Source organism: Stigmatopora nigra, chromosome 3 (assembly GCF_051989575.1).
Source record: "Stigmatopora nigra isolate UIUO_SnigA chromosome 3, RoL_Snig_1.1, whole genome shotgun sequence".
Lineage (NCBI taxonomy): Eukaryota > Metazoa > Chordata > Actinopteri > Syngnathiformes > Syngnathidae > Stigmatopora > Stigmatopora nigra.
The window spans coordinates 13,533,999-13,549,601 of record NC_135510.1 but is presented as its reverse complement, the minus strand read 5'-3'; the positions used below and the strand labels follow the sequence as shown (position 1 = coordinate 13,549,601).

General features: G+C 37.3%; 1 protein-coding gene across 1 annotated transcript in view; it reads right to left on the bottom strand.

Moving 5' to 3' along the window:
• Positions 1 to 9,447, bottom strand: part of luzp2 (leucine zipper protein 2) — a 75,538-nt gene extending 66,091 nt beyond the window's left edge. Inside the window, exon 1 of the mRNA XM_077713881.1 lies at positions 9,156 to 9,447. Coding sequence (XP_077570007.1) covers positions 9,156 to 9,217 — 62 coding nt within the window. The 5' untranslated portion in view covers positions 9,218 to 9,447. The remainder of the gene's footprint in view (positions 1 to 9,155) is intronic.
• Between the last annotated feature and the right edge of the window lie 6,156 nt (positions 9,448 to 15,603).

The following is a 15,603-nucleotide window of genomic DNA, read 5'->3' as shown; positions in this document are numbered from 1 at the left end:
ACTCAACACGGGAATGGTATTTTATGTCTTGTTGAGCATCACTAACTATCTATTTTATTAACTTAAAAACTTCATCTATAGGCAAGCATGGTTTTCAAAGTCCTCCTATTTTATAATTACCCATAACTGCTTCACTTGCTTCAGTTGTAAAAAGCCTTCTACACTTTTTTCAGAACAGATCAAGGGAGATGTACAAGGTTATGTAAAGTGCAAACGGCATTTTTCAAAATATCCAATTTTAATAAAAATCACATCAAATGCAATAAAATAAAGAAGGCCGTACTAACTATATGGAATATTGTTTGTTAAAAGAAGGCAAACTTTATGCAGATTCAGAATTTGGGTTACTAAGTGTTCTTATTGATTTCCGTTATTCAAATAATATTCTCTTAATAAGCATGCATCTTAATAAACAAATGCCCCATTCCATATCAGAGGGAAAAATTCTACTATATGGTAAAATATGCCATTTGATATGCATAAACTAAAGTCATACTGTCAAAAATGAATATCAAGAGGAAAATTCAAGAGAGAGAATGCCAAATTACTAAAATATTTGTATATCGCTCTCATGAGCTGTGGTTCAATAAAACATTTAAAAAAATAATAGGAAAAAAATCATTGCAACAGAATGACAACTGACACAGATTTAGAACATTTAAAACTGCAGTCATGTCTATTTGTATCAGTGGAATCACATCAATAACACTATGATTAACGGTATTTTCCTGTTTCTTTGCATACAAGCATATATATACACATTTTAAGGGATTTAGAGCGGAAAAAGCTTCATTGCCTGTCTCAAACAATATCCTGGATGTCTCTAATCCCCAAACCTCACATTCATCCTCCAGGGAATTTTATAAAGCTCATTAAATCGGCGTTAATCCAAACACTTGTCATGAAATGCTAATTTGTCAAAACATTCAACTGAGGATGTTTTCTATAACTTATTTAACATTGAGGGGAAAAAATGCACATTTTCTATTGAAGTGTTTACAATGCTTTAATGTCAATCTTATGCTTTCAGATCTATGGCTAGGTTTACATGTGTGTAATAGCACTTTCACAATTAGGTGATTGGCATTAATCCAGTTGCGCACTGTCATGTTCAAAAACCTTAATAGGTACATGTTACACCCATTTTTTAAACACAATTATTACCTCAATCTTGAAGGTTTCTGAACCCCACTATATAGTAAAGATCAAAACAGCAGTATGATTAATTTGGGAGTGATGAGGAGACTGTGTTCTTTTTAGGGTAGTGAAAGTCATAAAATTTTAATTTTCATTGGCATTTGAAAGTACAACTGTAGGCAGATTTATAAGAAAGTGAGAAAAAAGTTACTAAAAGCAGAGTTTGGCATTATGCAAAAGTGATGTAATTTGTGTTTAGTCTCTCTATGTGATTGTGTCAATGGTCTGGCATGGAAAAGGACTTTTCTGACTATTTAAAACTGATAAAAATGAGAGAAATATTGACCCCAATAATGGTGGAAATTGAAAAAACATACATTAATAGTCCTGTAATGTGAAAGGACAAATGCCCCAATCACCATTAAATTGTTGACCAGATGAAAAAAATAATAATAATAATAATAAAAAAATAAAATCAATAGACAAGAAGAATTAGAAGAATATTGCTGTTTAACCTGTATTGAGGTTGCATTTAATCATAGCCTATGTGGGAAGCAAACTCCTTAATCACCTATTGAAGTTGTCCAGTGTATTTGAAAGATTGGAAAATAATGAGAATGCTTCAATCATCACAAGCACTATAATGTGGACAAAAATAATGAAATATGTTCCCATGAATGAGAGCATTCTAAGAAAATTGAAACCCCAGAGTGTTTTCATTTTTCCCAAGCAGCAGCCTTACCCCTCAAATCCAGCATTATGCAATATTCATAATAATGACTTCAAGCAATCTGGACAAAGCTCAGTGTACATACAGATGGTACATGTAGGATATTAAATGATTAGACAGGCAACCTCTCTACACAGTCATACAGATGTAAAGCCAAAGAGCATCTTGAAATCTAGTTGTTTGTACAATCTGCAGTCAAGATGTAATTTCACCCTTGGTAAGGCAACATCTCATGTGTATAAGCACTCAAATTGTAAAACGACTAGTGTGCATGTGACCCTAAAATATTCTGTGCAAATGAAATGTGTTTTCCGTATCATGTGTACTATTTGGATTTCCCCAACTTTCTTGCTTTCAAGCTTTTGAGTGGAAACATTGTTTTCCAACTAAAGTAATATCCATTGCTCTCATCCTGTCATTTTGTCAACACTATCACTGTGTGGAGCTCAGCCAAGCAAGACATCTGACAGACAGGCAAAGCAGATGAAGGACTTTAGCAACGCAACACCCTCTAGCTCGACTCTTGAACTTAACAGAAAGGTCCAATGTCTATACAGTACATACACACAACACAAAGCTGTATTCATTCAGTGGCCGAGAAATCTCTTTGTACTCCAGGGGTTTCTGAATTACAGTATAAAAAGCAAGGACAAAAAAGATTGATCAGAGTGATGCAATCAGCAAGAACCTAAAATGCATGAGTAGATTACCTATTTAACCTAACAATCAAAAATTGAAAATCCACAAGGATTAAGTCAAATGTCTGGGAATCTGAGATTTCACAGACATTATTTATCAATGAAAGTATGATGCAAGGGTCGCACTCTGCTTAATTCGTTTTATCTGTACCATTGGAATGTTAATCAAATATTTGCAGTGTTATTTACCGATGTATAATTTCATATTTTAAATGTAAAATATGAAAGGCATCTATGAGATGAAAATATTTCTATCTTTAATTCAAAAACATGTTTCGCAGATCCTCAGATGATTTTTACTTGTTTTGAGACCCAGAAATATAGCCGCGACCCCAATTCATTTCCCATGCTTAAAGGTTGATCCCCTCATTGCTTTATCGGTGAGGCTCACGTCTGCCCAACCAATTGTGAAGTCTTAATACTGCAACTCATGTAACAAAATTAACTTGGATTTATTGATACGAAAATGCTGGAAGCAAGAAAGTTAGTTATTCGTGGTGAAACAGTCACTTTCACTTCATTAGTTCAAATTCAATTCAATACAATTTAACAGTAGCAATGCATGGCGTTGACCTGGGGATTTCTTCAATGCCTTATGAAATAAAATATGCATCAGTACATTAGATTAAAATTAACATTTGGGAATATAAATGTAATAAAAGCAGTAATCTGAACCGTATCTGAACAAAAAGTAGAGAAGAGACAAATACTGCAGCAAAATAAATTATTAATAGGATGAACCATTGAGGTCTCTTTTTGTCTTTCTTGATACAAGCAGTTTGTGTCTACCTGTATAATTTATGAGCCTCTTGCATTCATGCCAAAAGTAACATCATCTTCGAGTTCTCAAACATTTTGTAGATAATGCCACTGAGCTTCTAGGTTCCACCAACAGTAAACCAATTGGGGGTTTTAAGCAACAGAAAAGAACAAGACAGGGGAATGGATACAGCCCATGGCAACATCAAGATCACCTAAGTGGCAGCAAAATCTAAAAACGCTAAAGACTGGAATAAAATGTGTGACATTTACAGTGTAAATCACTGCTTGAGTCTTGAGCCAAACTAACTCTTACAAGGAGAGTGTTAAATTGCCCAAGAAGCACTGGATGCCAAGCATGCAGTTCGTGATACACAGGATGTTTCACATTGCTAATTCTGTAGGTGAGGATTTTTGCCACTGAGAGGCAAAATAAATTAATTAACTAATACTTCAAGGTAATATTGTATTTTATGCTACCAGTGTGATGGATATCTGGACACTGGGTACTGCATTGATTCCCACCATGGATTTGTTCAGGGGGGAAACTGCTATAGCGTCGGCCCTTACAAAAAATAAGTACATTTTTTCTATTAACGTGGTTTTGAAGGTCCATGTCATACACAATGATTTTGGACACTTGAAACATACAGGTGAGTACAACAATATGTTTTGGGTAGATCCTGAGTGATGGACGAGTCATGTCAGATTGGGTGGAGATGAGCATTAAAGCTGGCCTTCCTAAATTTGAAGCTGCTTTACCCCACAGTTCTGTTACCCTAAATATTGAAGCCAATGCTTACGTCACTAGTAAGCAGAAAAACTAAACCGTGAAAATGAACTGTGTGTTACCCCAGGTAAGCCACTTGAAATTGCAGTCCAGGGAGGCACCTCGTGTCTTGAGTCCTTTTACACACAAGACACACTGGCTCAAAGATTGTGTCTAAAGAGTAATTAACTTGTTTTCAGTTATTTCTTCTTGTTAAATGCCATTTGGCATCATATCTTCAAGGGGGAAACCTGATTGTTTCGGAAAACACAGCTGTGTCCAGAGTAGTCTCCTAAACTCCTGAAAAAGGTGCACTACTTTTTACACCATAAGCATGATGATTGTTTGTAGCTGTGCCTGGGGATTGGCTGGAAGCTCAAAGCTGTAACACACCAGTAAGTAGTTTAAAAGATACTTCAAAATAAGGGCTGTAATCTAAGTTGCATCACACTTATGCAATTACAGGTATATAAATGGATAAAAGGTCACTAATCTCAGGGCGCAGGCCTGATTATTGAAGTAAATTGTAAAATAAGAGGTAAAAAGAGAAAAATAAAAATGCCAATATCGTGCTTAAATTGTATTTTGTGAATCGAAGGAATTATATCAAGTATGCAAGTGGCAATAACTCATATAATATGCCATGACCAACACAAACATTGAAGAACCTCTGAAAGGCCCTGAGCTTCACATTTATATGCATTGATCATATGTGACATGGACCAAAAACCACTCAAGCATTCTTCTTTACCTCCAAAACAAATTGACTGGAAGATGCACCACAACAATTCACTGAAAACAACCAAGTCATTTTGTATTTGTTGCCATCAGGACAAGGGAAAGTGCTCAGCTTTTTGTTCTTATTATGGCTATACATCTTGCACTATCACTGTAAAACAAAGAGCCAAGCCCTTCAGTAATGACTAATTTCTGAGAACACAAGCATCAGTGTTTGGAGGGACAGACCAATTAAGCATCTGCCAATTACGACAACAATTTTGACAGCACAACAGCATATGTAGTGACAGCACCAAAGCAGTGAATCAAGCACCGATTGAAGTTGCAATAAAAGATCCACATAAAAGCTCCTAAGACAACTGTAAAGAATTGTAGGTTGGAAGAAAAGTCGAGAACACAATGAGCAGAACATGGCTGTGAACAGAAAAATTAAACAAATGACATTTCTTGATGTGGAAACAGTGGGATAACAAAACAATCATAACTCTACCATCCGTAGAAAAATTTCAGTATCAAGATTACGTAGAGATGAAATATATTGTGTTCATCTGCATTAAAAGCAATCAATAAATTCATGAGTAAATCAATGCGATATGTGAAAAAATATATTTTTATTTTCATTATCAGAATAAAATTAAAATATATACTAGTTGACAGGCTCAAGCTATTTATTTACGAGGTTACAAATAAATATTTTTGTTTAGACAATTAGGGAAAATACAAATGTAGTGTGCTTTCTGTTCATAGCAAAAATATGTATTTTCAATAATTTAATAATTTGGATTTTACAATTAATGGAGCAGATTGACAAGACAGGTGCTCACTCTGCTGGAGAGTAGAATTTCTCATAGATACATAGAATTCCGTATTCTTATGTGTTCATTAATGTTAAAAATAATTACTGACACATTTTACCAATACTATGCTGCCGAGGTTAAAGGTAATATCACAATCTCCTTTTTATGTGCCCCTTTTACGACATTTATTGTCCATTAGACCAAAATACCAAATTTAACCATTGTTACAAAAGGTCAACTTTAAGTGGAGAACTGTTCATTTGTCAATGTTTTCATTTGCGAAACCTATTTTCAAAATGTTAAAAATATGGAGACTAAACAACAACAATATATATATATATATATATATATATATATATATATATATATATATATATATATATATATATATATATATATATATATATATATATATATATAATCTCTGCAGTATAAGCTCATGTACAAATTGATTTTTATTTTATTTTAAAAATATACATTTTATTTAATGTAAAAAAAAGCACTCAAAAGCTGTCTCAGGCCAATCAGCAATCCTTCAATTTACCCTTCCCTGTGACATCTGAAATAATCAAACGTTTGGAACATTGAGCGGGTGACAAGTTGAGCAGCTTTGAGTCTTCTGATGCAAGTAGCATCAAACAGGGTGTCAACTGAACATGCCAAAATAGTTTGAGAGAAAACCTGAAATATTGCATTTGACAGTGTAAATTGGTGGGTCTGTTTCATCTAGCATCATTAAAAAATAATAATAATAATAATACTAATTTAAAAAATGTTTTAGAAAACAGCAAAGAAACCTAAAACACCAGTGTCTGCTTAGCTTCCTAAACCTGACCTGGAGTTGCGTAGTTATAGCTTCCACGGCTGTGCTCAATGCAGCCTTTTGCTTCCCCTGAGTACCAATTGATTTCTATAATGAGGCAAACGTGCACAATCATTCTGCGATGGGAGTTTCTCAATCAATTCATTAAAGTCAAACCATTTTGATCACACTTGATAGAACTGACATTTGAATTACTGGTCTGATTCAAACATAAGGTGGAAGATACTTTTAAATTAAAATTCATATTTTCAGGATAATATCAGAAATGCAAATGTTGTTTTAGGTAGAGGGCAATAAAGCATAAAAATGCAGTTGTTTAACAAGGTAATTGCATGAGGTCAGAAGCCAGCGTTCCACTATGTACTGTGGTGTTAACATATTCTATGTTGTTGGACATTGCACTCATCATACAAAATGGATTCACTTGTAGATGTGATGATTTTGACTTTAACAAAGCGAGGCAGAGCTTTACTTAGGTTTGACAGCACAGGTCACAATTCATTTTACTCTTGTTTGCCTTGCACTGTTACTGTTGCCTATGAGCTTAAATCAGAAAGTGTCATCAGACAAAAAAAAGGTGCCTTTTAGCTAAGCGATGCAAAATATGAAGTAAAAAATAAAAATAAGTAAGGGGTGACATGTTGGAATGGCGAAAAATGGTTAAAAAGTGCTTTGCATGTCTACTTCACAGTTCTGAGATCGAGGATTCAATCCTCGGCAGTTTCCGGCCTTCTTGTGTAAAGTTTGTAAAGTTGTGCGCATGCCAGAGTGGTTTTCCTCTCTTCAGTTTCTTCCCACATCCCCAAAATATGTTTGATAGGCTGATTGAACACTCTAAATTGCCCCTAGATATGAGTGTGTGCGTGCATGGTTAGTCTCCTTGTGCCCTGCGATTGGCTGACAGGGTGATTCGCAAACCATCTAAAACACAGTCTTTAACACATCAGAAACATGGAAGGCATTAAATCTCCAATCTTTCTTGAAAGACATTAAAAAATGTCGATCAACTTGTTTTTCCCAGATTTCAGTAACACACCTAGCAGCATTTATTGTTGACAGAATTTGCTATAATCAGGATGGTTATCAAGCTTCTGGGCAGATTGCTGGCCCAGCAGGTTGAATGGTTAGCACGCCGGTCTCACGGCTCTGGGGTCCTGGGTTTAAATCCAAGTCGGTCCACCGTTGGGGAGTTTGCATATTTTCCCCGGGGCGGCGTGGGTTTTCTCTGGGTACTCCGATTTCCTCACACATTTCAAAAACATGCATGGTAGGCTGATTAGACACTCTAAATTGCCCCTAGGTATGAGTGTGAGCATGAATGGTTGTTTTTCTGCCTGTGCCCTGTGATTGGCAGGCCCCCAAATCACGGTTTCCCTGGGCTCTGGCTGAAGTCAGTTGGGATAGGGTCCAGCAACCCCCACAACCCTAGTCAGGATGAAGCGATTCAGAAAACGAATTAATAAATGAATGGAAAGCCTTCTGATGAATTGATCATTTGATTCAGAGGTCGGAAAGGAGGGAAATATGGAAGGCTTACTGGATAGGGACCCTCAAGGACAAGAGTTGTTCACCCCTGCCCTGGGGATATAAAAATGTGGCAACAAAATGATGTCCTTTGTGTAGGTAAAGATTACAAATTGACTTGTTATGGATTTTTGAGGACTTTGAGACATATACAGCCTGGAGAAATACCAGTCATACATCATTAGTTCACCTATTTGTTATTGATGAATGTTGAACATATACTTTAGCTTTAGTCTGCTAAGGAGGAAAATGTATATTTATATCAGTTCCTGAGTACGGGATGAATAAGGTTTGAATCTAATCTAATTACTAAAAAGTGATATCTCTTTATCATTCATTGCCAGACTTGTGCTTTGTGTTTCTATTCGGGTACAGTATTTGTCAATTCATTTGTTTCCTTTTAAGCTAAGGAACCACAATTAAAATGTTTTGGACACACAGGAGCAGAAAATGAGTTTTTTTTTTCTTCTTTTACAATGCTTGGCTTTCTGGTTGCGCGTCTCCAAGGTGTCATCAAAGCTTTGAATTTCCCCTCACGACTCTCATTACCAGTGTCAGGCACTGAAGGAAGAAGCCTTTTTTTTTTAAACAATTTAATGCATTATCAAAACTCTTCTCATTATACCCTTACTGCGGCTCTCCTTCCTACTAAATGCAAAGCCAACCATCGCACAAACACTAATTCACATCCTCGTTTCTTTTAAATTGCGGAACCTCTCTCATTATCCATCTATTTCACCTGATTTCAACTTGCGTTCTCTTTTATCCAGCATGCAATCAAATTCACAAAAAATACCATAAACACCCCACCTCCACCCACTCATCCAGCACAAAACACAAACACACACACACACTTCACTACTGTCTACCAATACCCGAGCACGCATCACACTCAGGGAATTGTACACACAATGGGACAACTGTTTCTTGGCTCAGTTAGAACTAAGAAAGATAATAACCCAGTTAGACAGATTAGCTTTTCCTTCCTTCGATCATCAAGTCCTTGAGTTTACTGAAGCAACATGCTAAATACAGTGAGTCCCTGCCAGGACAGTTTTAGGCTCCAGCCTTTGACTGGGAAAAGCTGAGAAATATTAGTAATCTAATATTTTACATTTGCAAATCCCTGCTTTTGTTTGTTTCAGAGTGTCTGAAACTGGCTATAAGCAAACATGCCTACCTGGTGTTGAGACTCAAAGCCGGGCAGATAAGCAGCATGCAAAAAGCCTGGATGGATTTCATAGCTGAATCACACTCCCGTTCCTTGTCCGTCTCAGATGCTTTTAGCCTTTCCCCTGCGCCTCTCTCCTCACTCTCTTGCTCGCTTCCCACTGGCTGCCTGAAATTTTAGTGCATCCTCCTTCACACACACATACACACACGCACACACTTATACGCATGCGGAGAGGCAGACATTGGATGCAGCACAGTGGCTCTGAGAGAGGGGGGAATATCTGGTTTTAAATAACACAGGGACACAGACCGACTTGCTAATGAAAAAGAGCGGGTGGGGCTTAAAATCAGGGGGAATGAGATGTGGAGGAGATATGATGTCAGCACCCGCGCAGCTTCTGCTATTGGCGAGAGGCAGGCATCGTTGCCATTGTGTGGCTGCTGGTTGTTCCACGAGCAAGCACTGTGGTTCAACATTCAGTCCACACTGTCTGATTACTACCTGCAATGTGTGATGGGCACCACACAGTGTGCATAACTGGTGAGGATGGCCATTAGGAACTGACTTTAATGGAACTGAGAGCTCCGAGAAACAACGCAAACCAATAAAACAGAGTGTAATTAATGCATTTTCGGAACCATTTATCCTCACAAGAGTCCTGGGGAGTGCTAGAGTCAACTACAGGCACCAGGCGGGGGACACCCCGAGGGCACAAGGAGACGGACAACTATTCACCTTTAATCTCATACTCAGGGGCAATTTATCATGCTCAACCAGCCTACTCTGGATGTTTATAGGATGTGGGAAAAAACATGCAGATTCCACACAATAAGGAGCAACTGGGAATCGAACCCTTGACACCAAAACAGTGAGGCCAACGCGCTAACTGATTTTAATTCCACATTTTATTAACCCAATTAATTGGCCCCAGAAAAAAAATCTAACTTGTGGCTCAGCAGATTGACATGTATACCTATACGATACCTAGCAAATTTTATTCTGATCCGTGCACAAAATGTCATGTTTAAGGGTCGGATGCCTGGTGAAGTTGAATCAACGATGCAGGAAAGAAAGGCAGCGAAAATTTCTGGTGCAACACTTTGATGATAAAAATGGTGAATACAAAAGTAACAAAATAAACAGGTGAAGAATGCATACCGACAAAAGGCAAAAAAAAATGAACACTGGATGGGACACACAAGGTAATTGTCCCAATACTCCAATGCCAGATGTCACCAAAAAGTCTCCTTATATACACACAAAGGCTAATCAAATAAACTCAAAATAGCTGGCTATGAGAGGAGGGGAAGACACATACACACATACACACCTGCCAAAATTTCAAACAAAACGTGAGACAAAAAATGATGAAGTAACAATTTTAAATCTGCTAATAATTAATCCAATTAATCAGACCTAAGACACAAGAAAATATACATACAAAAAAATCTAATTTTGCGGATGGCTGTCTACACATCTCTAGATTATCATTCGGGGTGGTCTAAAAAATGATTGATGACATTATATTATCTTTTTCTTATCAACTTCAGATAGAATCAAGAAAACTTTGAAATCAAATGGAATAAGACTCAAAATGAAATAAAACTTGAATAATGATATGCAAAGAATATTCTACCTAAGGTCAAACATTCATGTGATGTTTTTCAAAAAGAAATATTACCTTAATTGCGTGCAGATCTCGATAAAATCACAAAATGTTTGAACTGATAGTTTGAGCAGGACCAAAACACTACTTTCAGTATATATCAAATAGCCAAAGCAATAGGTTGAATTCACCTACTGTATACATTGGGCATGATAAATCATTTCTATTACAGATTTAATAGAATTTCCACTCTGTTGTGTCCTCGTAGGAGGCTACTGTCCACAATGAAAGATTTCCAACAATTTATCTGCTTTAATTAGCAGTTCATGCATGGAAACCCATGGTGACCAGATATAATGAGTAGCCAGTCCATACTCTGCCTAAGATTAGAGTGGAGAGAGGTTTCAACATCACCCCAGTATAAGCCTTAATAATAAATTGCATAAGTTGCACACTTGCTGTCACTAATGTCCTATCTGAGCCAGCCCCGTGAGTATCGTAAAGAATAATTATTGCAGATGAGCATGCATTGCTGTTATCAAGTGTGATTACATTTACTAAATCCCTAAAGCTAAGCCTGTCTGTCCCATCATTTTGTTTGCATATTTTGTGCACACGTTAATTTAAATTCATATCATGACACTGTGTAATATTTGTCTTAAACAGAAACAGTGTTCCATAATCTTGCTTAGACTAATATCAATCCATCACTTTTCTGCCACTTGTCCTTTTTAGACTCGTGTGTGTCTGAGCCTAGTAAACAATGGTCCACATAAACATCCGTCCATCTATTTTCAATATTGTATGTCCTGTTCAGGGTTGTGGGGGGCCCAACTGACTTTGGGGAAAATTTGGACCCCACTTATGTGTTGGCCATTCAATCGCAAGAACCAAATATATACATAGACAAGCTAAATTATTCTCATGACAGAAAATATAAATATATAAGTATGACTATCTATAACAATGGTGGGTGGGAAGTGTCAGACAATGTGCAAATTTTAAATGGTTTAAAAAATAAGTGAATTCCAATAACTGTTACACAGGTGCAAATAACCATGACATGACAGCAAACTGACCACAACCAAAGTATGGACTTATAACCAAAGTAGACTTAAAACATAAAAAGAGCTACAATGGTAGATACACTTTGGTAAATATCAGTTGTCTATTGCCTTTCAAGCTCGTCATACCATGGTTAGAAACGTGAAATGCATGAAGAAATCATAGATCCTCTACAAAAAAACTGACATTGCAGCACTGTCGGGAACAAGACACATCAAATGACACTAGGACAGTCCCAGTAGGATGCAAAACGGCAACCATTCTTCTTGGGCACTAAAATGTGAAGGAGCATCAAGTGATTTGTGGTGGTTCATGTGAGGAGGGAGACAACCATTCATGTTCACACTCATAACTACGGGCAATTGAGAGTGTTCCATCAGCCTACTCTCCATGTTTTGGGGATGTGGGAGGACACTGAAGCATCTGGAGAAAACCAACACAAGCCCCGGGAGAACATTTAAACTCCTCAAAGGAAGGTCTGAACCTTACATTTGACCATAACATTTGAAAGAAATGGATGCTCGATTTGCACACTCTTCAAGAACAATAGAAAGCTAATACTCACCATTGATTGGCCATTGGCAATCATATGTGGACTTTCGGAATGCCTTCAGCTATTTTGAAGATGACTTCTACCAGCACACTAGAAGGGACTGCAGCTTGTTCAACTATTATGGCAAGAGTGGGCAAACTGGTCCTTGAGGGACGCTATGGGTGCAAATTTGTTTGTTGTTGTTATTTGTACACTTTGTGGTGAAGCTTTAAATCTCATTATACTTGTATAATGAGAATAAAAGCATTCAATAATACTTTATATCTCGCTGACACACAGTAAAGTGTAATGCCACAGGTGTGCCATTTGCAATCTAAAAAATCGAAAATGTGTCGCTTTCCACAAATAGTGTTCAGTCCAGCATTTAGAGTGGTAAATGAATTGACTCAGTATATGTGACTGCTGCACTAATATGCTCACATAATCTGCCTGCAGCTTTGCATTTGACATCTACACATCTGATAAATATGGTTTGTACTCAAACCATGTACTTATTCAAACTGGGAGAACTGGATTGAATTGCTAATGTTTGAGTGCCATTGACCCAAAGGTTTCATGATGCGCACCTATTGGTGCGGAACGAATATCCGTCTGAGACATTACCGGAGGGGTTGACTCAGTTTACATTCACATTTTTGGCCTTTTTACACGTAACAAGCTTCCGTAGCTAAAGGCATCATTGGAAATTTTGCTTTAGCATCAAAGCTCCCTGATCTATTATTTCCATTTTTTACAGAATTACCTCGCCCAGACCGTGCACATGCGTGGGTGTGTTGTCAAGCCCTGGAGGTATTCAATGTGTAAAGGTACTGCACCAAACAAAAACAAAAAAACCCAACAAAAAAAAACAATATATTTTGGTTAAGACCAAAGAACGCGAAAGACAACCTGAATTGGCGAGCAGCCAATCTGAGGGCACGAGGAGATGGACAACCCTTCACACTCACACTCATACCTAGGGGCAATTTAGAGTGTTTTACCAGCCCACCAATGATGTTTTTGGAATGTGATAGGAAACCTGGATAAAACCCAGGCAAACCTGAGGAGAACATGCAAACTTCATGCAGCAAGTACCAACCTAGGATCAAACCCTCGACCCCAGAACTATGAAGCTGACGTGCTACCGACTTGGTCACTCTTCTGCATTGATCTAGAAGAAAATCTTGATAGAGCCTTGTTGAAATGTGACAGGCTGAGAAGGAATATACTGCAATTTGTTGAAGGCATTATTAAAATGAAACACTCAGCCTTCAAACCCCTGGGACGTAATAGCCATGTTCTCACACTGCACATCAAGGCTTGGCAGGGGCTTGTTTTTGCTATTGAAAATGTTGACGACTGCTTAGGGCACAATCTATGTGGTGGCACACAAGAGCCCTCCCATCTTTTCAATTATATTACTAGTTGTCATAACCTGTCAACCTCGGCCAATTGCTCCCCTTATTAAGTGATATTAAACCGTACAAATGCAACGTGGGACATATTTACTCTCATAGGAAAGTCAAAATTTTTCCAGGGTAACAAATCTTATAATGATGTAGTTGATTATTACTCATCACAGACGGCCAGAAAAATCAAATTTTAGATGCAAACCAATATCCAGAACATAATTTAATGCCATTTGTAAAAAGGGCGAAAGACATCATAAATATGCCGGGGCAACAGACCTAACGGTTCTGTTTCCCTATGCTTTCCAACTGGAGCATTCTGCACATTTCCATATAGCCACAAGCAATGTCTCCCTCTACTCACACCATAATAATCTGTACACAACCAGACATACAGCTACAGTATCTCTTCAACACGCATATTAAAATATAATCCAGGATTTTTCAGTGAATTATTCGTTCAAAACTCAATACGCAAACTTTATCCATTCATTCATTCATTTTCTGAAACGCTTATCCTTACAAGGATCATGTTGAGGGGCTGCTATAGCCTATCCCAGCTAACTGTGGGCACCAGGCGGGGGACACCTTGAATTGGTCGACAACCAATCATAGGACACAAGGAGACAGACAACACACAGAAGCCCAGGGAGACTATGCAAGGCCTAACTACTCTGCCGGCGGGCTGTTGCACACAAGCACAAGTACAGTTTAATGCAGGGTTAGGGAACCTATGGCTTGGAAGTTCTGGTGGCTGCATGTGGATCATCACTAACCTGTGAGGTAAAATATGTAATTAAACTGCTGGTGACAAAGCCAAGTCCCAAATGCACCAATAGGAGTGTCACGTAGGCATTATGGTGCTGACACTACCTCTAACTTCAGTCATCTTTTTTTTATTAGACATTTCTCCATGCATATTTCCAATAATTAGCAACTGTGAAACAGAGTTGTCAAAAGAATTCATGTAGTACTTTAAAAGTGGGAAAATTACCCACCAAAAAATCACATCTCATTTTCACATTTTTACTTTTAAATTCTGAGTATGGCTCTCAAGGAATAAAATGTGAAAATAGGAATTGTTTATGGCTCTCTGTGTCAAAGAGGGCCCCGACCCATTAAACATAATGTAATGAGTCCACTTAGAACAGATAACTAATGAAGTGGGAAGGAATTCAGTGGTGGATTTGTACTACCATCTTCAGGAAAATGTTGCCATTGCATTTGTTACAGACAGCAAAATCAGTTGAATATTAGGTCAGATTTGTTTTCTTAATACCAAGTCAATAATAATAATAAAAACACAAATCAATTGAGCCCTTTTAAAAAATATATATCGATTAATTGCATAGTGATGTTAGTCCCAAAAGTTTTTTTTTTTTTTTTCCGAATTTGAGCAGACTTTAAGATTCAGAACTACATGGTCACTTCTGAGTGACCTTGACTGGTGTTTCTAAAAGTGTTTTGGCAAGAGCAAGAAATAATTATCTTCAATTCAACTGTGGGATAAAACCATGCTTAGTATTTCGACCTCAATTTGAAAAAGAATTTCCTTCTATAAATGAAACTGAAGGACATAATAAAGTATAACCATGTGTATATTAACTCAAGGTTTGCTTTTGAATAATATTGACACATAGATAACATGTAATATTACTCATATCCTCCTTACTAACAGAAAAAAAAGGAAATTCCCCAATCTATCTGAACTAATTGTAATACTGCAAAAGAATTTGGTATCAATGGAAAGCTCTGAATGTCCTCTATGGAGCACAGGTTAATGTGATTGGATGCACTGGGTGGGAGATTTTTAGGTTTTCAAATGTCCTCTATATAGGACAA